Source organism: Sander vitreus, chromosome 10 (assembly GCF_031162955.1).
Source record: "Sander vitreus isolate 19-12246 chromosome 10, sanVit1, whole genome shotgun sequence".
NCBI classification, from domain to species: Eukaryota; Metazoa; Chordata; class Actinopteri; order Perciformes; family Percidae; genus Sander; species Sander vitreus.
The window spans coordinates 17,294,004-17,317,267 of NC_135864.1; the positions used below are offsets into that span (position 1 = coordinate 17,294,004).

General features: G+C 40.7%; 1 protein-coding gene across 1 annotated transcript in view; it reads left to right on the plus strand.

Moving 5' to 3' along the window:
- Positions 1–23,264, plus strand: part of dock2 (dedicator of cytokinesis 2) — a 103,038-nt gene that overhangs the window by 16,961 nt on the left and 62,813 nt on the right. Inside the window, exons 21-24 of the mRNA XM_078260610.1 lie at positions 2,875–3,009; positions 7,295–7,403; positions 7,794–7,864; positions 10,160–10,266. Of these exons, the coding sequence (XP_078116736.1) occupies positions 2,875–3,009; positions 7,295–7,403; positions 7,794–7,864; positions 10,160–10,266 (422 nt within the window). The remainder of the gene's footprint in view (positions 1–2,874; positions 3,010–7,294; positions 7,404–7,793; positions 7,865–10,159; positions 10,267–23,264) is intronic.

Here is a 23,264-nt window from a genome sequence, read left to right on the forward strand (position 1 = left end):
TTAATGTGAATGAGACAAAGAAAGGCACATTTATATTTTAAGCCTTCTGACTTTGAAAGAAGCAACAAGACAAATATAAACATTGTAGGCAAGCAACATATAAGGTGTATAAGAGCAAAATATAATAAGTAGATAAATGTCAGTCGCAAATCAGTATGCTGATGCAACCATCCTGTTAATGTCTTGAGTAAGCAAATACATATTCTTATTGAATCTGCTACACTCACTGAGCTCAAATGGCTACTTAAGGTTTATATTATTTTACTTTGGGCTTCATAAAATGCCAGAGTACTTCATTTAGGTATGACCTAAGTTTATGTATAATGACAGTGTTAGACTTCATGTCAACAAACATACAAAAAACATATACTTCTTTTTTGTGAAAACATAAGCAGTGATTCAGCGATGTTCTCTACATGATCTTTCATGAGGCAATTCTCCCACCTCTTCGGAATTATGATTAGATTATCTCAATAAATACTTTGTCATCGAGTGAAAAAAAACAACTGTTTTGTGGTTCCTAGAAAGTTGGACAGAGCAGCTTAAAGTACGGTACCAGAAATGCAGACATGCTGGTTGTCCCATCCGGAATCACATGCACATGCCATACTCCATGCCACAGGTATACAAGTTAAACCTATTGTGGTAAATTAAGTGACACCTGAAGATCTAATGTTAATACGGCGCTGCATCCAGCTGCCAGCCACTGGAGGTGTGTGTTGGCCTTTGGAGCACTTGACTGAACAGGATTAGAGTTTTAGCCCTGTCTCTCTGTGGAGTAGCAGCTAAAGCACTCAGGCATGAACACCAAACACTTCTGTCTGCTTCTTACTCTCTGTTAATTCACTTAACTTGATTCAGTGGGCACTAAGACAACATTTGTTAGCATTGCCAAAGCTTCAGTTAGGAAATTAAAAGCATTTCTGACTCGTCCTGCTCTCTTTACTGCTTTTTTTGTCTGTTCTTCACTCCATCTACTCATCTGTCCCTCCATCATCCCTCCATCATCCCTCCCCTGCCAGTGTGTTGGTGTTCACCCTCTTTAAGAGGGTCAACGCAGCTTAACGCCTATCAGCCCAGAGGCTATTATGTAAAACTCTTTAACTCCCTCTCACTACATTTTACACTCCATATCTCTTGCTCTTAAAAAAGAATAAATCCTCCTGTGCTTGCCTTTAAGCCATGCACCAAAACAAAACCTGGGAAGACTGAGTGGTTATAATGTTGGTAATAATTTCAGGACCACCCTGGCAGCAGTGAGGCCAGACTAGAGTTAATTTTTAAGGGGACTTTTATTGTATAAGAGGATTGGGTAGTTTTAAACCAGTTAGTGGGTGATCCCCTGCTGCCATTTCCTGGAAATAGAGCCACCACAAAGCCAAAAGTCTCCAGTGTGTCATATATTTTATTATGTTTTAACAACTGTATACTACTATCCCTGTATGGATGTGATATCCACTCTCTTGTGGGCTACAGTATTGTTTTTGGTGTGTTATGAATAGGCTAGTATTGCATGCCATTGAGATTATACAGTTGAAATTTTGGGCAGAGAAATGCGGGTAGGTCATAAACTTGTACTGAACTCTGTGCCACCCACAACCCCTGCTTTGACACACCGTAATATGTCTGTGTCTAAAGATGGATGTGTTGTTTTTTTTTTCACCATGCATCTGAGGGCAAATAAAACCAGGGTTCGAATTACATAGGAGCTGAGCTCCCATGGAGAGAGGATGAGCTCCCATGAAAGCAGTAAAACCATACACCTGTGGGGGTCTCTAAAAATCATCTGCACCATTATTTAAATCACAAATAAAGCACTTTTCCTAAACACACGGAGATCTGAAGCAGACCTGTGCGTCGCTTAGTGTCCACTCTCGCTGTAAAAATAGAGATGAGCAGCGCGCCTTCCGTCCGTAGTCTGTGCAGATGTGTCCCGTTTGTGCTCTGTGTATTTCTGTCATAGTTTCGGTTTCCCACCTCCGATGTATAGCAGCGTACAGCCACTTCCCTAAACTTTGTCTCATTCAGAGACCAGAGTCTCAAACGGGGCTCTGTGTCTGTCAGGAGGTCTGAGATCTACCGTATCAGCAGAGCAATCGCGTAATGCACAGCAGGCTATGGTGCAGGTAGATTATTTTCTGAAATATAGTGACTTTATTCTTGTAATAGCCTATTATCACTTTATTTTTCTCAAAATATCACGACGACGAATAGCACAGATGGGATATATTTTGAATGTGCACAAAGTTTTGAACATGAGCAGAAATCTTGCTTCAACACATCTGAAATATTACAGTCCAGGGCTTTATTAATCCATTAAAATACAGCAATTACAGAATGCCTGAGAGCCTTATTGTAAAATATTCCATTATGTTTTTATATTTGGATTGTAATCTGTTTCCCTTTACATAAAGATATTTCAGCATACATTGATTCAGAAAAAGGTAAATAGGTGCATAAAAATTCACCAGAATGCAGGAAATGAAATGTTTAATGCTCAAAATTTGCTGCTCATAGACTACCACAAACATGAAATCATAATTCGAACCCTGAATAAAACTGTGTGTGAGCTGTGTGAAAGATCTGTTGAGGTGTGAAATACTATTTTGCCATTTTGCCACCTCCACATCCCTGCCAGTCTTCCTCCCTTTCGTTCTGTAACTCTCACTCTGTTGCACTCTGTCTTTCTGCTCTATGGAAGTGAAAAATGGAGTTGGTGATTCATTCTTCAACTTGTGGAGCGTCAGAAAGGGAATGACAATTCTGTCTGAATGATTTTGTTTTTTTTTCTCTTTTCTTTCTGCCTGGATTCTGTTTCTTCCCCCAACTCTCTCTCTTTCTTTCTCATCTCTTTCTCATATCATTCTCTCTCAGAAAGCTGATGTCGGTGTTGAAGAGGTATCTGGATGTGACCAGCAGAGGTGAACAGTGTGAGCCCATCCTCCGAACCCTTAAAGCCCTCGAGTACATCTTCAAGTTCATCGTCCGCTCACGCATGCTTTACTCTCAGTGAGTGTTTGTGGACTGATCATTATGATAATGACTGACTACTAATTTCTTTTTGGACCTACAATGATGCAAACCGAGATCCTTGAACACACACAGAGCCCAGTGACACTGCAGGAGTAATCGATTTTGACAGCTCTGTGAGAAAAGGCTGCTGATTAAAGCACTAACATTGCTAATAAGCATTGATGATGAAGTGCAGCGTCCAAATGAGAGCTAATGACAGGGCAGGGCTTCTGAATGGGTAGCCAACGAAACACCAGACAGACAAAGTTCCTGCAGGAGAGACTTATGACACCCACTGTGCTGAGCCGAGAGCTGCACAATACGATAAATGTAAACACCATTTATAACTCCAGTGCAAGAATTGATGCTGACAGATCAGAAATATGATATACAGCAAGTGTTATGTGTCTTGCCTATGGGCTACGTGAGTAGCTGTGTGTGTGTTTGTGTTTTTGCTACATAAGACACAATTGTGTGCGTAATTGAGTTCTTGTTCAAGAATGCAATGTGTGAATTGTTGAGTTGTGTTAGAAGCAGTGTATTAATGGTTGTATAACTGAGTTGAGTGTGTGTGTGTCTGTTGTATGTGTTTGTCATTTGAATTCCACTGGTCAATGAGGTCAGTCTTTTTTTATCTTCTAGAGGGCATCCTGGGCTTTGTTTGTCGAAATTGATGTGTTTGTTTATCAATGTGGTGGTTGTGTTTGTTTGTTTATTCATTTTGTGCAGATTTGTGTGGATCCTGCACATACTGGATGGATGCATTAATGTGGTTGAGTGTGTGTTTATGAGCATGTATAATGGCCCACACATACATTTAAGCATACTTCTATGTGTGTGTGTGTGTGTGTGTGTGTGTGTGTGTGTGTGTGTGTGTGTGTGTGTAGCTCTACTACTCCTGGATTGAGTGAGTTCTAGTCGCCAGCCTCCCCTGGGTATCTCTGAAGCGATAAATCTCACTCTTTCTCTCCTCCTCTATCTGTCATCCCCCAACTACCTGCAGCCGACAACTTCAATTTGCTCTGCATCTAAAGTTTTCACAGCAAATGTCTCCTCCTATAAGGCCTTGGCATGCCAACAGAGAATCAGGTATTCAAGGGAGCCACTGCATCTGTAAGGCTCCATCATCATCACCATCAAGACCAGCAGTCTTTAATAGTTAAATAGGCGGCACTGAAGATTTATTAGCTTGTCAAACTGGCTTCATGTTCATGCAGAGTCTATTAGGAATGTGTGATGTTTGCTGTACCACATCTTGCTCTTTCCTTCACCTTATTTCTGTCCTTCATGCTCTATAGATTTCACATTACTTCCTTGTAGTCTGGTTCATCAGATGTAGTTGTTTCTTTTTCCTTCCCCGAAGCACCTGCTATGTTCTATATTTCTCCTCTGTCTCACCTCGTCCTCTTTCTTTCCATCCCTCCCCTCATCTTTAAATCTCACCTTTTTTTCACACTTTCTTCTATGGAAGCACATTGCATTCATCTCGTTACATAAAAATCTTTTTTTAATATAAACTTCTTTTCTCATTAATGTGATGAAGGATCATTATTATTATTATTATTATTATTATTATTATTATTATTACTTCCGTTTCCAATGAGATCTTACATTATGATTATGTAATCTTTCTTAGTTCTCACAAAGGCTTTCTAACTGTGTTATTTCATGATAGGAAGACATAATATCTAGTAATAATAATAATAATAATGAGAGCATATCCTAAATATTGATAAATAGTTCATAATAACATAACGTTCATGACATGAAGAGCTGCGATCACAGTGAGTCTGTTTACTCCATTCCATCCATTGGATACAGAAATCCCAGGCTTTACTGACCAAACACTATATTGATGAGTTATACTGATTGCCCTAAGGGGTCTACAATGTTTGTTCCATTGTCTGCATGAATAAACTCTTAAACACAAATAGGATTTGACAATACTCTGGGTAATTGTGTGACTCATTGGACCATTCTTGCATTTTTAAAAGTTTGACTGATCAGCCTTAGAGGAGCAATCATTTTTATTATACTTTTTGATGCATCAGAGCAATGTTGTACACTGCACAATGTATTCACTCAAAATGTGTCATGCAACATATCAACATTTCAAATCTGACCAAACCTGAGGAAACCTTGTATCTCACTACTTTATTGCTGCATTGAACATTTCTACTGATTGTTCCAGTGGGGAACTGCAATTATAAATCATAACAAGGGGACATTTTCATATTTTCATAATTCACAAGGGACATGTTTGCCTTGTTGTTCTCTTTTTTCCTTTTCCTCTTCTTATCAACAACTACATGCAGTTGAGCCGTCCTCCTTCTGTACTTTCCCTCCCACTCCCTCCGTTCTTCAGACTTTTCCTCAGTATCCCTCACTCATCACCCTCCACACCCTGTTGATTCACTGCCCTTCATCCCTCTCTCTCTTCTCTCCATCTGTCTCCAGAATTAGTTTACTGAGCTAGTATGACGTATATGTTTTGTTGTGCTCATGTGTGGGTATTGAGTGCCTGTGTGTGTGTGTGTGTGTGTGTGTGTGTAGAAGTTGTAACAACAGCCCATGGCTTATTTTTGGTTCCACATACATCTTTCAAGTTGGATTAAAGTGGTACCCTACCATGGTATACTGTACTATAACTATTTTAGTGAAGTGTGTGTGGTGTGAACCTGGTGTTATCACACCAACTTACCCTGACACATCTAGACATTATCTCTCTCTACACACACACACACACACACTCATGCACAGACAGGGCCACTGGATTAAGCAGGACAATGCGTCTATAATCATAACTGTACTCTGCAAAGAGCCCTGTGATAATACCTCCATGTGTTACCACGTAATCCCTCCCCCCACATGCTAAATTCACAGTGTGCCACATGCTAATCCTTCCCTCCAGCACTCATAACTTCTATTGTAATTAACAACAGCACAGCTCCACTGAATCACACAGAGATAGTGAGGAGACGAGGGGAAGGAAAGAGGCGGAGAGATGGATGAGAGAGAAGTTTGCTTGGGGTGGAGGAAGTTAGACTGAAGGGATGGTAGATGAATGTGTGGGTGTTGCAGCAACACAGATAACCCAGTTTTTTTTTTGTTAATTCAGAGGAGGATTGTTATAATCACTGCAGTCTGTAATGTTTAGTTTTACCATGGCAACATAATACTGCATTAGGTTGCTGCATCCCTATAATAGAATATAGTGCATTGAATTACAAGTGTGTACTGGGTATCTCTAGCATTACCTACTGTAATGTAGGCAGTATAAGACATATTTGTTGTCATGGTCTTACAGCTTCATTCATACAATGAAATATTGACTTGAAGGTTAAAGTGCAATATAGCACCTTCATGTTAAATTAATTTTCAACCATATTATTGAAAGAAGAAGTGAGGAACTGCAGCTAATTCAGTTGATGCCCCATTTACATAGAAACACAAGGATCTAGGTGTAATTTCACTTGTTGCTAGATTACTCTGAGTTAGCGCAGAGAAAGCACTGGCTCAATTGAAGATAACAAACATTATCATTACTAACTTTGAATCAATTTAAACTGGGATGAAAAACAACTATAGTACTGCAAAATAATTTAAATCCTAGCGGAATCACTGGTTGTTTTTAGAAACAACAGAACGCCTTAAAGCTGGGAATAAACTCTGTCAAGGGGAAAATACAAGGTAGGTTTGTTATGGAGTCACAATAAAAGTAGATTTCCAAGTTATTATATACCAAATTATCATATGTCAGTATCACTACTACATTTTCTTAGAAAACAATGTATAACAAAGTAGTTAGCACAACAGGGATGAGTCAGTACAAAACAAGGTTTCTTTATGAAATGTGTGGATGTAAGGCTTGGCTGTAAGTGCATGCTTTAGTAAAAGAAAAGCAACAAGTTCCTATGTAAGACGGAGCATTGGCCTATTTTGCGTGATAATCCTTTGGGTTATGCACTTTGACGCATTGACTAGATATAAAAATCATCAGTCATGAACTCACGCCTGGCTCAAGTGATGGCAGTGACCGATGATAAAAAGGGTACAAGTAACGGAAGAAAACAAGTATAAGAGATACTGTGAACTAAACCCTGAATGAATTGTCCATCCTTGTTTTGACACTGTCTTCTTTCAATTCCTTCCTCGATCCTTCCATCCTTTTCTAGCTAATCATGTCACGTCATGTTTTCTGAATCTCGTGTCATGCTTCTGTCTTTCTACCCTTCTCTGTTTCCTCTGTTGCATTTCTATTAATTTCCTCTTGCCATCCTAGGCTGTACGAGGGGAAGGAGCAGGCAGAGTTTGAAGATTCGCTGAGGAGGCTCTTTGAGTCCATCAACAGCCTGATGAGAACAGACTACACCACCACTCTGCTGCTTAGGGTAATGATGCATGTTCACTCTGCACACCATACTTTTTATTTTTTTATTTTTATTTTTTACATATACCTGTCTCATCTTCCTGCTCCTCCTCATGCTCCAACCTCTCTAATGTGATATTTCAACCTGATTCTGACTTTATCACTATTCTGCTGCTTAATGTCTTCCTCTCATTCTAACTACTTACACCAAGGCAGACATACAAACAGATTGAGTCACAGAAAGTTAGGCAGACACACAAGTGGCCATCTGAAACAACGGCAGATATTTTCTCACACTTGTGATCAGAGTTTGATGACCAAGTCACCTTCTGTTCACCAACAGCTTCCACAGGATTGCAAGACACTTACTTGTGGTGTGTGTGTGTGTGTGTGTGTGTGTGTGTGTCATCAGGTTGCTGCTCTGAAGTACCTGCCAACAGTCCTGCATGATGTTGAGAAAGTGTTTGATGCCAAACTCCTCAGGTAAGCTTTCCTTTAGACACACAGACTCACTGACACACACACACACACACACACACACACACACACACACACACACACACACACACACCTTACAGAGAGAATATATTGGAGCTTTCAGTTCAACTGAAGTTTTCTTCTTGGCTTTGTTCAGTGACCCCTATTCTTCTGTCCCCCACACATTCCATCCTGGTTGAGCCGTACCTACTTTATCAGGTGATAAAAATCTCATCAAACTGACATGTACACAAGGACACACACTCAAACACACCCTGCACCTCCTCCATGTGCCCCTGAGTGAATTGACAATTTCAGTGAAACCATCAAACAGAACCCATTTGAGCCTCTTCTCTCAGGGTTATTCTCAGCCTCCTGAAGAGCAAAACGACTTGGAATGGCTTGTTTAACCTCACTTTGACCCTGAATCAAACGTAGAATATGCAGTTTAGTCTAGGAAATGACCTCAGTGTATATACTTCACCAGTTGGAACACATTTTTTTCAACCAGGAAATTTCAGCCACTTTATTTGTCCTCTGTCATTTGACCTTGTTACTTTATCGAAAGGAATTTATGTTTTCTTGACTGGCCAGGTTCCATTTCAAACACGCTCATCCTCATCATTTCTCTTTTCACCTTTCTGTGACCCGTGTGTGCTTTTGTGTGTTTGTGGATTATCCACATCTGTCAGCTCAGTCCCTGGAGTGACTCAATGTCAACACAGTGTCACAGAGGTGCTACACTTTAACACCTGCCACACAGACACACACAAGCAAATACACACATACGCAGGTAGAAAGGTGATGAGGGGCTAAAATCCAGCACACATATTCTCGCTTTATGTTAGTCATTTTCTCTTTCCCTCTCTTCCACACACATTCACTCACTGCTATTGTCTGTCTTCTGCACTTCTTCACACACACACGCACAAATATACCCGAGCATCTAAACTTGAAAGTAAGGTCCCCATTGCATTCCTGATCAGAATTGCCCCAGGCAGAGTTTCCAAAAGCAAGCTATGTGAATTACAATCACCGCACATAAGGTGGACATCAAAGCTTTGTCTCAGCTTCTGTGTAGTCCCATTCCTGCCCCTTGTATTGTAGTGTGATCTGCCGAGTGGTGCAAGCGCAGACATTGTTAGCTATGCCTGTGTTTTGTTTGCTAGGTGTCCTTTGTATGTCCATGTGGGAATAGTCTGACATTTTGGGTTTTTAATTAAATTCAGCTCTGATGATCAGTGCGCCTGTTAAGTCTGAACTGTGCCCCAACGTGTCCTCAAGACAGTTCATGCACAAAAGTAATACAAACCTTTTTTTTTTTTTACGTTTGGCAGCAGAGGTGGTGCATTTCATTCTTTTATACCATTACTGAAAGTGCTTCTGCAACCTGTGCGGCATAATTTAAGGAGACAGAGACAAAGTGAGAGACAGACCAAAACATGGAGATGGAGGGTTTGCCATGTTCTGAGCATTCAATCTTTCTAAGTGGCATCAGAGCTTGTAACCAGCCTGCTTAATTATTCTAAAATTGAATTTGGGGCGGAGGATGACTCAAACCTGTGTCTTCATTAAAGCGTGTTTAGGCTTTGGCTTATTTGTTTTAATGCAGCCTACACAGCTTTGTTCACGTTTACGCTACACTTTGCTTTTAGTGGTTGCATATTTTATGACCAGGTTTTTGATCTTTGAATCAATTACATGGCGGGAATACTGTATTAATCAGCAGTGTTGTAGTCAAGACCACTTAAACCGAGACCAAGTCATTACCAAAAACAGAGTGTATCGAGACCGAGAAAAGACCAAGACCAGACAACTGAAACATACAATATATACACAACTAGTTAATATGTATAATTGATATTGGCTAAATCCCTTCGGCTGAGGGGTGAAGAGATTTCGGGAGAGTTTTGGTACAGAGGCAGATTGATAATTTTAGCTAGTTTCGCTAGCTAAAGTTACTTACTCTTTATGCTATTGGTTGCATTTGAAGCAGGAAGTTTTACATTCAATCACAGTAATGATGTTAACATAAATCCAACGATACACAGGCAATTTAGGGATTTCCCTGCAGTTGTGGTCTTGACCGGTCTTGAAATAAAATCCCAAGTCTTCTTCATCCGAGTTAATTAGTCAGAGTGAGGATATTTTTTGTGCAAATTAAAACACATGCAATAATCTGTAGGGAAATTATTCATGAAAATGTATAGTGCTCATTTTCAAGAAAACAAACCTGTTGCTCTTCCCGTATAATGATCTTGATGATTACTGATTCCACCGCCTACTACTTTCTTTCTCCAGTGAGTTGCTGCATGACTTTTATTCCTGCATCCCCCCTGAGAAACTCCAGAAACAGAAGGTGGCCTCCATGACTGAAATCGTCAGCAGCCTACTCTTCCAGAAACAAGGTGTGTAATTTGTTCCTGTTACAGAACTCAGCACTAACCTGCTAACAAATAGCAGACTTAACGGTTGTGGGAAAAAAACACTCCCAGATGTGCACAGTACCAAAGAACACCGACTCATTCTGTGTGAAATCCTGTAGAGCATTAGTTCCCTCTCACTTAAAGGTTGGGATCACATTTAAAAGGTCTATTATACAGTAAGTAATTCCAGCCCAGCAACAGGACTGGGTAGACAGCTGTTCCCAATGTACTTTATGGCCATGTAAGGATGTCCTTTGCTTTAAAGGTTTAATCTTGATACAGCATAGTGGATCAAAGTGTGGTGCTGCTAAAACTGCAATTGTAACGTTCCATTCCCTGGAGGGCAATCCAGTAAAGCACTGTGGATAAAAGCGTCAGCCAAATGGTGAAAGGGAAAACTGGTGTTTATGCATGGTTGTTCATTTGCTTTACTGCAACGAACACACACATTCAAGTCAAGTTCATTTACATAGAACTGACTTGACCCATCATGTTTCATCATTTCTATCAAAATATTTTGCATTGTAAATATTGGCCTGATTCATTTGTCTGTTATTAGATAAAGAAAATAAAGGATGACCCTACTTCAGCCTGCATTCAAATAAAGACGACAAGGATATTTGTTTAGTTTTCCAAATGATCTTTTCTACAGGAGATATTTTCTATCGAGATAAAGAAAACAATATGGCTATTTGATGTTGACGCTGTGACACACAATTGCAGTGCTGCTATGTTATCTCCAGTCAGTCAGATATTATTACAATTAGCAGAAGTGGCAGCAATTAATGTACTGGTAAACATCAATTCAAGTCACTCTTGCTGAGAATAAACGGTCCTAAGGCTAAAATAACATCGACCTTAACTTATGTTTGTAGTCATAGGCAGTTTCTGATGGTTTTCTTTTGTCCTTGTGGTGTTGACATTCTCTGTCCGCCCAGACTGAAAACGTCCACGGACCTTATTGCAAGCAGAAATTGAGTACACCGTTCACGCCTCAGTAGGTGTTGGTGGTGAATATAGAGAAATATAAGTGTTATCCATATTAATGTCACAGGTGATACCTGCGGTCTGCCAAAGGAGAAGAAGTAATATCATCTGATGGCAGATAAGACAGGAAGTGTTTTCAGAACGCTGCAGTTATAATATCATTATTGTGTCACTTTTCACACCATACCTACTCTACCTTTCAGTGATTTTCACTAGATTTGGCATAATTGCCAGGGACACATGATCTAGTCTGTTTTGTACCCTTGAAGTGCAGTACACATCAATGAACACACACTCCACACCAGTCTGAGTCCATCCCCTACCTCTGTTCAACCCTATTATGTCTGTCTAATTTGATTGAGGTGGGCTGATAAGTGGTGGTTTCCCCTGCAGAGGACCACACAGTGATGGATAGAGTGTGCTAATGTTATCGATAAGGGGCCCCATAATCGGGGCTCTGCAGTGCAAACTGAAGAATTGGAAGTAGGCTGTGAATGATTGCAGAAGACCAAATTTGGTTTCAGACAAAAATCGGTCTGAGTCATCGTCCAAGTCGGACTGAGATGGGATGCATGCTGGGCTGTGCTAGACAGATTCCGTCACATCATGGACATTGCAGGTTGTTTATGAGAATACATTAATGCACACAGAGAGCAAACACATTTGTATGTATTTGTTTCAGAGTGACTGATGAGACTATATCTGGGTGTGAGTATATTTGTGCATTTCAGTGTTTATGCAGTGGTGCATGCTAAATGGGTGTGTGCACTGCCTTGAATGTTGTTTTTGCCCAGTGTAGCAGTGGGTCTGCTCATCAGTCAGATGCTGCCAGCCAAGTCAGTGGCCGGTCCAGGGTACAGTGTTTTGGTATTGATCCTGGCTCAGATGATTGATTCCCCAGGGGCTGCAACGACAGGCTCGGCCCTCTGGCTAGCTGTCAACACACTCAGAGCCACACTTTGTCACCAGGAAAGGGTGGGAAGAGGAAAGAAAGCAATGAAAGTATCAGGATAAAGAGCAAAGGAATGTAGGGCCTTGTGCCAAAATGCTACTTATCAATTTTGGCAGACTAAGTCTCCTGAATTGTCAGTCAATATGGAAAAGCAGATGACTGTCATGCAACTGTTTTGGAAGCAAAGATTTGGAAAATACTTTTAGCTCTAGTCACATAACATAATGATTGGTGAAAGTGGGACAGGGAAGGGAGGAGTGGGAAAGAGACAAAGACTGGTTAGAAAAAGAAGGAACAAGAGATCTGAGATGGATAAGGAGAGAGGAGAGAATGGTGGTGCTGAGAGAAAACAAAACATCTTGCAGAGAGTGAAAAAATAAGATTTTATGAGAGAAAGAGAGACTTGCTTTGCTATTAAACAGCCCAGGAGTGATTACATTAAGGCCTGCTCTCACACAATTTATCAACAAACATGCATGCTGTTGGTCAGGGACACCCAGCCCCCCCTCTCTCCCATCCTCTGGCACAGTGCTTATTTATTTATTTGTTATTTTATACATTGGTCCATTCCATCTCGATCCCTGCCTCACCAAATGAGAGCTGACACTCGGTCTAATTGAGATGCATTTTAGTATTGGGATGCTAATCAGAAGGCTTGTATGCTGGGGTGCCAATCGTCCAGGAAGCTGAAATATGCAGCAGAGCCAGATTATATATTTATCATGGCTAATGGCCCCCGGTGTCCTATCACTGCTCTGCAATACATATTTAATAACCCTACCTGTCTGTCTGTCTGACTGTCTGTCTGAGCAGGCCTGCCAAGCTTGCTCTCCAGGGAGGAATGTCAAACCACTGACAGTGTAGGAGAAGTTAAATGATGGAAGGGGATGGTTTGTGTGTGTGTCTGTGAATTAATTTGTTCTTTATTGTAGATATGAATAAACAGATAAATCAGTTTTACAAAACATATGGGGGGTAATTGGACTATACAAGTACCAACTGCAATGCAACCATTGTATTTTAACCATTCCTTGTTATTATTTTATCTTTTTTTTTTTACTCACTCTGAAGTGCATAATGAGCAGCATATTTGCTGCATCATCTTCTTTCAGCAGAAAACACAAACACTGGGTGTATGTGGACTAAAATCTGGATGAAAATCGGTTAAGAATGAATTTGCTCCTTTCTGAAAAAATTGGGTATATTTTGGTGAAAATAATCAAAACCAATAAACGTCCTTAACTACCATGTATGTAAGATTTTTTTTGGTGCTGTTATTCAGGGAGAAAGCAGTTGCTATTTTGGTAATGAGGTCCTGTCACATGTATTCATTTAAAATTAATGTTTGTCTGTGTTTGCGCCCAACATGCTGGACTTGCTTTTGCCTGTCCATGTGGTTGGTTTTCTCATGACTGGTCGCATCCATGGGCAGTGTTTGAAAAATACGTTGCTGGGATTAAGGCTTTTGACAAACGCATATTGTATACAAACACAATGCACACATACCCACACTGGCACTCACACAGATACACACATGCATCCTGTCATACGGGTTAATCTGGTTTTGAGGCAAAACTAAATTTGGCATTATGGCTCAATATAGGCAAATTATAATGCCGCCACGCAACCGCTGTGACAGATTGAGAGCATCCACACCGATAAAGGGGAAAAAAAGAACGAGAGATCAGGGAGAGCAAAGAGCGAACAGATGAATTTCCCAAAGCTGGCCAAAGTCCCTGCTTCAATCCAATAACCCCAGTGTTTCAGTTATATACATTATAATTATTGCCGCCGCTGATTCATAATTTTATGAAATTTCATGAAGGCGCAATTACATGACTCTGCGGAGCCGTCTGCTCCACTGAACTTAAACGAATGGACGTGCGCTCTCTCTCAACTTTGAGGATGAGCAACTGGAACAGTGACAGGACGTCAATCACTTGTGAAGTAATGACAACCAAATAACAACACGAGTAGCCTACAGCATTTTCTCCTCGTGCAGAGTGACAAACCTTAACCCCAGGGACAAAAGCCCCGATGGCTGTGTTCCCATGGAAACAGAGCACTCATGCAAAATATGACAGCTACAGCAGCTTGGAAAATAACGATATGGGGAACTGAATTTGATGAATTTACTGTTTATCAGACCACAAATGACACAAGAATTAGCTAGCTAGTGCGCCCCTCTGCCTCAGCCAGCGCAATCCCCAGCACCGGGGGTCACAGCGGGATGGGGCAGTCTGGGATCATCAATTACTCTGTTGACCCTAACACTTACCCCCTACTTCTGAAAGAAATCCTAGAAGAAACGCTGAACTCAGCATTTTTACAGCCAAGCGGCCATCTTACTTCGTCACAGTCACCTGTCTTGAAGTACATAATAAACAGGTTAGAGGAAACTCCATTAATTTTACCGGCATCGTCAGACACCGCCTACCAAGAGCCTGGCTCTGTCCGAGGCTTCTCCCTAAAAGGGAGTTTTCCTCGCCACTGTCGCACTAAATGCTTGCTCTTGGGGGAATTACTGGAATTGTTGGGTCTTTGTAAATTATAGTGTGTGGTCTAGACCTACTCTATCTGTAAAGTGTCTTGAGATAACTCTTGTTATTATTTGATACTATGAATAAAATTGAATTGAATTTTAGTAAAACGCTCTTGTAAGATTAATTGTTACAGCTAGGTATCTCTGTAACATCATGTAATAAACCCCATACTAGAGAAAAGCTGCCCATGCCATCGCTAGTGTAAAATTATTATTTTTTAAATGTATCATTCATATCATTTCATATAAACAGCAGCCATCCCATTACTTAAATTGCTTGTGATTTACTGTAGCACATTATACAGTATTGTTGACATTGTTCACAGCCATGTCTAAATATTCCCTGCTGTGATTACTTAACATATTCATGTCAGTGCTTGATGAATATGGATGAGTGATGTACTGTACAGTTATTTTTGTCAGGATTTAATCAGTGTTGAGTGATCTCCGTTGTTCCCGCATTCTCTACCAATCAGCATTAGTGACAGGTCACTTTAGGCCCCAGTTATAATGATACTGAATGTGGTTTTCTACATCTGGCCTGTAAAAGAGCTTTAGATGGCAAAGATATTACCATATAACCAAGCAGGATACAGCTATGAATATGCTTATGTGGTATAAAAGTAAGATTAGGCTGTGTTGATATTTTAACTAAATCTTCTTTTTAAAAGCAGATGTAAAAAGCCAGTGTTTTTAATAGTGGAACTATGTGTGAGTGTTATCCTGAGGGTAAACAAGTCTTTGCATGAACCACAAGGGACCTGCATTTATTGTTATGTATTTCGCCAAGCCTCTCTCAAAGCAGATGGTTGAGCTGTACTTTAAAAGCAATCAGCTTTACTGCTTTCAGGGTGTGTGAGTGTGTACCAGGTTGCTTGGTGGTCCAGTAAGCCCCCATTTGCCCATACGGTATATCCTTAGCTATATAGACGTATTAAGAGACAGATACTGTATGTGAATCGTAAAAAACATAGATCTTACACATAGTCAGCCATAAGACATAGTCTTATGGCTGCTGTGTCCCTTCAGCCTCTCCTCTCCTCTCTCCTTACCTCCCACTGTGTCTTACTCTAATATATTATTTTATGCTGTGGTACATTACATTAGCTTTTGTTGCATCACATTAATGTTCATGTCACGCCTTATTGTAACTGCATTGAGATCATCTTACTAACCCCCAGCAAAAACTGCCTGCCATACCTGTCAGAATGTAATGAATGTATGAATGTAAAGTGGGTACAAGTGGGGGGTGTGTGTGTTTGTGTGTTTCACAGCAGAGGAGCAATCTGCCACAAATGATTTTTGACTGTTGTTGTACAGACTGACCCAAAATAGCTGTGCTTACTGTAGAGCTGTGGGTTAATGGTTCCAGAGGTTTAATGAGAGAGACGGAGGTAGTTTCTGCCATTCATTTAGAGTCTGTGGAGACTGCAGTTTGGGAGGTTGTGGATGAAACGCTGGGAGAAAAGAGGGATGGATGAGGCTAATGGAGCAAAGTGAAAAGAGTTTAATCATTTTGGGAAATGCCTCTGTCTCACACTCTCCCTCCGTCTCATTTATATTCTGGTCCACGATTGTGTCTGTGGGTTAATCTCAATGGCAACCCAATGTAGATAAGGACAGTAGAGGGACACAACAGTCAGTGTATCAACACACTTACCCATTCATTAATTTGGTACAGATGTGAGTGGTTTGTTGTTAACCAGAGACAGGAGAAACCTGACAGAACAGCTTAGTTTCCTGTCAATAGGCGACTTACTGCACTGCACAGCTAAGCTTTCTGTTATGTTTCTCAGGTTACAGCAACAAAACATTTCTTGAACTGATTAAAGCTTAATGATCCCCTTTGGGACACTGGGTCATTATCCAGCAACAGTTGAAGCGAATGGCAGATATTACAACAAATAATTTCAACACTTCAGTAAATTGGAGATATTATAAATACAATTTACAGATTTGGCTTAGGTATCACAATATTGCTCACCCTGTAATCCAGTCTGAACAAATACAAAGCTGGACTTAAAAACTTAAATCAGTTATAGGCTTAACAAGAGCCAGCCGCTTTGTGATATATTACTCTCCTATTAGAGGACACTGAGAATGAGTCTGCCCATCAGTCAAAGCAGTGAAATGGTTCACAGCAAAGCATTCATCTACCGTTGACCTACCTTGGTTAAATTGATCAAAAACTTGCATCTGATGCTACCAACAGACTAATTGGTCAATCCATTTAAAAGTCATATGGAAGACTGAGGAGGGCAGGGGTGAGGGCTGGCAATTAGAGGGTGACTCATAGTCTGTGACTACGAAAGGTGGAAAGATAATTTGCATGCTGTTTGAAACACAGGGTAAAATAAATAAAAGCTGCATCTTGAAGCAATGCTCAAGGGATTATCGGATCAGTAACAGCAGAATCTAGTATCCTTGTTTTAGTGGTAAACATGACACACATGCTAAGTTCTGTCTGGACAAATACTGTATCAACATACTGTGTACACATAGTTTTACACATATGTGTTGTTCTTGTTATAGTAAGCTCTGGTCTTGTTTTGTGTGTGTATAGAAGAAAACATGAAGAAAAGCAATTTTACTCAAGACAGCACCCTCTACTGTGATTGTGTTTACTTTGCTTTTGCTGACAATATTTGTTTTGTGCCAGGTGTCATCAGCATCATAGCAAAAGTCACAGTAAAAATGCACTTTAAAGCATCATTGTATATCAACATCATTCACTGCTAGAGCACTCTCTCATCTGTAACTTATCATCCTATACTTTTGGGAGAGCACTCATTCACACAGGCATGACAATTTTATGCATTCCTACGAAAAATAATATCATCCCACTAAACCATTTTAAGACAGCTATCTTGCTTTACAAATCATTCACCAAATATATTTTACCACCACACCATATCTAACCAGAAATAAAAAAAAAAAAGTGAGGCGTGGACAGACAGCCACAACCTAAATATGAACAGGCTTTATTTTTCAAAAGAGGTTTAAAGATGGAGCAAGGGTAAAAATGAGGAAGGAGGGAGGAAGACAAATGAGGGATGGAGGCAGAGTGGATGAGAGGAGACACCCACAGTGACACTGAGAGATGAAAAACCTGCTGAGAGAGACATTTAGTCATCACCAAGTGCGTTGACAGTTGGCTTGGTCCCAGCCCCTCTCAACTCACAAGATTTACTTGTTGTTGTGCCTCTAAACCTCCTCATTATCATCTTCTCTATCACTCTATCTTCCTGAAAGCAAGTGACGACAACCAAAGGGAGGGAGAGAGCGAGGGATGGAGAGAAAGAAGAAGACAACTCAGATTTACATGCCTCTTAGAAACTGATATTGCATCTCATTATCATGTGCTATAGTTTATTGTGTTTGGCTGTCAAATGGAAAAAAAAATATTTAACAGAAAAGGGATGAGCTGGCTGCTGAGCCATCAAAGCTACTCTCTGTGTGGTGGCTGTCCGCTCGCACAAACTTGGTAACCCAAACACATAACCACATGCTCACACAGGCACAAAGCGATTCCAACTAGCGGTGAAGCACCAAATCAGACACACAAAAGGACAAATCACACTTGGACACACAGACACGCATTGGTATTAATATTGAAAGGCTAAGATTAAAGCTAGAATAAATAGACAATTCCAATTGAATATAGATGAGTACTTGAAGCGCTGTTGGTGTGCATTCTGAACATGTTGGGAGTTGTGCGTCAGCACCTGTGTGTATTTCTGTTTCTTTGAACAAGTGTGTATATCTACACATGGTGAAAGCTAGATGAGAAGTTAAAATGCACCCCCAATGCTTGCCCGAAGACATTGATTTCAATTTGCCTGTCAGTGCCTGTTGGCGAAGTTTTCTTCCACAGCATGGCGGAATGGATTCACTGCATTGTTGCACCGCGTTAACATGCAATTAAATCACAGGCTAGTGGAACATAAAAACACAGGTTTGCATATAAAAGTGAAACCATATGTTCATTTTAGTCGCAAGAGTCAAATCAGATTGCACCTTTTCCATTACAATTTTCTGTTTAAAAAAAAAAAAAAAATGTTGTTTCATATATGATATCAAACCTCTTCAAATGTGACTAAAAGGCAACGACTGAAAAAAGAAATCTGCATCAGTAAAAATGCCTTTTCATTTTCCCCTGGTGCCTTCATCTCCCCTGCCACTACCCCCCATCTCATCCCTAGTTGAGCTCTCAGGCAGCATCTCTTTTTAGGCTGCTTCGTTACAAAGCAGCCGCTAGCAAATTTCACCAAACAGACCTCTGCAAAAATGGTTTAAGGTTATAGGATTAGGTCCATGACTGGGGTTAGACACTGCCAATCCTAGGGAAGGATGTGGGATTTATATAGAGCCCAAAAGGAAGTTTTGTCTAAGAAGCTCAAGCCAGGGAAGATCTAGAGCACACGGCACATGTAGTACTGTTCTATACTCACTGAGAAGACGAGCAGCATGTGACAACACAAAACTGGTGATCGGTCGCCTCAGTTAATGGGTTTCATTACGGATACATCATTGAAAGTTTGTGGCGAAACGAATTCTACCTGAAATGCTGAGTAGGAGAACCTGAATTATGATACAGAACAAAAAGACAAGAAATGGGAATTAAGAAGAAAGGTGTGAAAGGACATGTGGAGGGGTCAGCAGAGAGACCAAAACAAGATGGAAAACAACTAAGATTATGTTATGCATAGAGAACCGGGGAACACAAAGAAAGTCAGACACACACAAGAGGGTAAGACAGCTACCAGGAGAAATGAGAGGAGGATATGCTGGCAGAAGTTGCAGATTCTAAGAGGAAGCTACATTTACAAGATATTTGCATTTAAGGACCCGACAGATCTGCCAGGCCATTAATTGCAAGTTGTCAGCAAGCAACTGCTCCTCGAGCATAAATAAGGGCATTTTTTCGCAGATAAAAATTGTTCTATCTGTAGTAAAAAAAGGCAATATTTTAATACTTTTACGGTTTATTTTGCCTCACTCAAGAAATAAAATCACTGAAATGACCTCAGGTGCCTCTACTCGCAGTATGTGCTGTTGCATTATCCATTATAAGAAGAAATGCAGGAGGCATCCATCATGTTTGATTGGACCACTGTGATCCGCTGTGAGGAGGCATCGTTTGTTTTTAAAAAGAAGAGGACTTATTACTGTGCAAGGATTTTTGTGTGCATATGCCTCAGATGGTACAAACGCACATATTTCTTCACAGAGGTCGGAGTGCGTGGTCAGCAACAGTGCAGTCCCCTAGAGCAATTGTTCCTTGAAATAGCAATCATTTCAAATGCCCTCCTAAAGAATGACCTAGACCCTGGGAGCTGCACGCCATTGTAGCTGGTGTTCTTACATGACTGAAAGCCCTGAGGACCAAAGTTCAGTTCAAAGAAGTCACTGAGAAAGCTTCCATTCAGGCTGAAGCAGCAGATATTAACATTCCTGATGTTATTCCACGCCAGGCAAGGTGCAAAGAAATGCCTGCAAAGTTAAAGGCACTGTTCCACATTGGTGACTGAAGATCAGCCACAGAGTCTGGAGGAGCATTACTAAGGCAGCCTGTACTTCACCATTTTTGATGCTCATATCCAGGAACTCCAGAGGCAGTTTTAAAGGGAAAGGGAACTTAAAGTAAAAAGGTAAAATCAAAACGGACAATTCACACCCCGACAGATCTGTCAAAGTAGGATGCTGTATGTGAGCAAGCTATTAGGGTGCTCATGGTTTTCTATAAGTTTTCTGAATTTCAAGATGAGAAGCAGCTGCTGACTGAACTAAAGGTGTTTTACTCTGAATACAAAATCTCCCAGGAGAGCACAGGTTATATAGCGAGTATTCAAAAAGCATGAGACTGGTTGGTTGTTTTTTCATCACCATTCAAATTGGTGAAAATACTGTATATAATCTTCCCGTGTCCGCACGCTCCATTGAAAGTGCAACCAGAGTCGAGCAGATTGTGTCACTCACTATGGGTGGACAATGAAATTGCAGAAATCTGTATAATATGTACAGTATGTATGTAACCAATGTGATCTCTGCGTTGTGTATTAAATTGAAGACTTCACACTTTCTTCTCAATCTGGTCTGATTTTTTTCTGGTGAAGAAAGAATTATATCCTGGTCAGCCACGTAGGACACAGCGTACACACCCAGTCATTCTAATTACAGATGGACAAAGCAAATTAGCGACCTAGCATGCTACGCTAACTAGCCTGCTAAGCTAACTGGCATGACCTAAGCACTTTCTGTACATTGCAAGAGATAAGCATTTCAAACAGTTTACATAGCCGTCGCTACATTCTACCGAAGTATTTATACATCATCATATCAACATGGCATGTAAATAAAATATTATTAAAAGAAACAATCAAAATGTGCTTATGACTGGGTGCGATCCAACCTACCACGGGCACACTTCTCGTGCACTGGCATAGTGTTGACAAACTGACCAAAGAGCCGGTTAATTAACCCGACTCGGGTCACTGAACCGGGAGAATCGAATGCCATACGTCAATGAACCGACTCACTCCTGTTGTTTTCTTTCACCTCATTCGTGCCGTCAAAGAATTTCTAGACCGGCTTTGGTGCCGTTTGTGTGTGTGTGTGTGTGTGTGTGTGTAGCTGGTATTCTTCTGCTACTGTGTGTGTAGTAATCTAGCTCATTAGCGCCTCCACTGGAGTGGTGGTGGTAGAATCAATCAGGAAATGAGCTACACCAGGTTACTGAACGAGACCGAATGTAACCGTGCAACCGGCTGCTCGAGTCTATCAAGCGGTGTCTTGGTTCTCGGCAAGTTTGAGTTATTTACCAAGCCTTGTTTCTGGTGCATCTTAGATGATTGTGTTCATGGAAATTCACACACTATCGATGGAGAAGTACATCACATACAAATACACATCATGTTATCTTGGTAGATGTTAAGTTAAAAGTTAGAGAAGTGAATGTTGCTACATGGTAGGTAGGCTGTCACGAGAAGACCGCGCACCAGGCTACTGAACGAGACCGTAACCGAGGGTACTGCATGAGTCTATATTCAAACGGGTGTTTAGGTTCTCAAGTTTGAGTTATCAACCGATCCCAGAAGCCTTTATTTCTCGTGCTTCTTAGATCAGTGGTTCCCAAACTAGGGTCCGGGGACCCCTCATGGGTGCGGCAAAGATCACAGGGGGTGCACAAGTCTTTATCTGGTTTGAGGTTGAGGTAAAAAAAAATATTTGCACATGTTAAACAAATTATGATAATACACTAGAATATATGTCTACAAAAGTCTGTATAAAAACAATGTATTTTTGTTCTCGCTTAAAATTGTAGGCAGGCTACTTAGTAGGCCAAACATCCAGGACCTCTTAACCTGTGAGCCTTGCTGTCATCAGGTCAGCTGCTAGCTGCTATCATCCTCGTTTTTCCTGCCGCCACAGTATTACTATTTTATGAATGAAACATGGTGGAGAAACGTAAAAGTGCTGATAACTCCTCTGTATCAAAAAAGAAATAAGGCTCTATCTCAAGAGTTACCTCAACTTTGGTTTCGGAGGGGGGGCTCAGCCTTTCTTAGACATAAGTAGGGGGGGGCACCAAGGAAAAACGGTTGGGAACCACTGTCTTAGATGATTGTGTACATAGAAATTCATAGGCTACATTATCGATGGATATCACATACAAATACACGTCACGTTATCTTAGTAGTTATGTTAAGTTAAATGTTTGTTACATGGTAGGTAGGCTGTCACCAGGAGACCGCGCACCAGGCTACTGAACGAGACCGTAACTGTGCCTAATGCATGAGTCTATGTGATCAAATGGGTGTCTAGGTTCTCGGCAAGTTTGAGTTATCAATCGATCCCAGAATCCTTTGTCTCGTGCATTTTAGAATTGTGTTCATAGAAATTCATAGGCTACATTACCAAGGGGAAAGTATTATATCACATACAAATACACGTAATGTTATCTTGGTAGTTAAGTTAAATGTTAGAAGTGAATGTTGCTACATGGTAGTTAGATGAGGAGACCGTACACCAGGCTACCGAATGTAACCGTGGCCAGTGCGTGAGTCTAGTGTCGGTCAGTATGAGTGTGTAAATAGTATGTCGAGACCGAATGTAACCGCAACCGCTCGAGTCTAATGTAATCAAGCGGTGTCTTGGTTCCTGGCGGGGGAAGTAAACGCGCGACATCAATGACACAACTGACACAGTAAAAAACAAAAAAAACACTCAATGTATCACACAACAGGATATCTTTTCAATACCCCCACCTGCTCTCTATGTCATGTTTTCTCCCCTGAACATGTTGCACCTAGAAGTACCAGCTGGGTTTATTGCTTAGATCAATAGAAATAAAGGTGTAGTTGGCTTTGGGGTCATTTCACCAGGGAATGGAGTTCTCCTCAGGTTTAATGGTATATCCAGGCCCCAGAAGGCAGATGGATTAATTCTCGCACACACAACAATACTGCTATAAAACATAGCTCATTGTTTTTTCTGTCT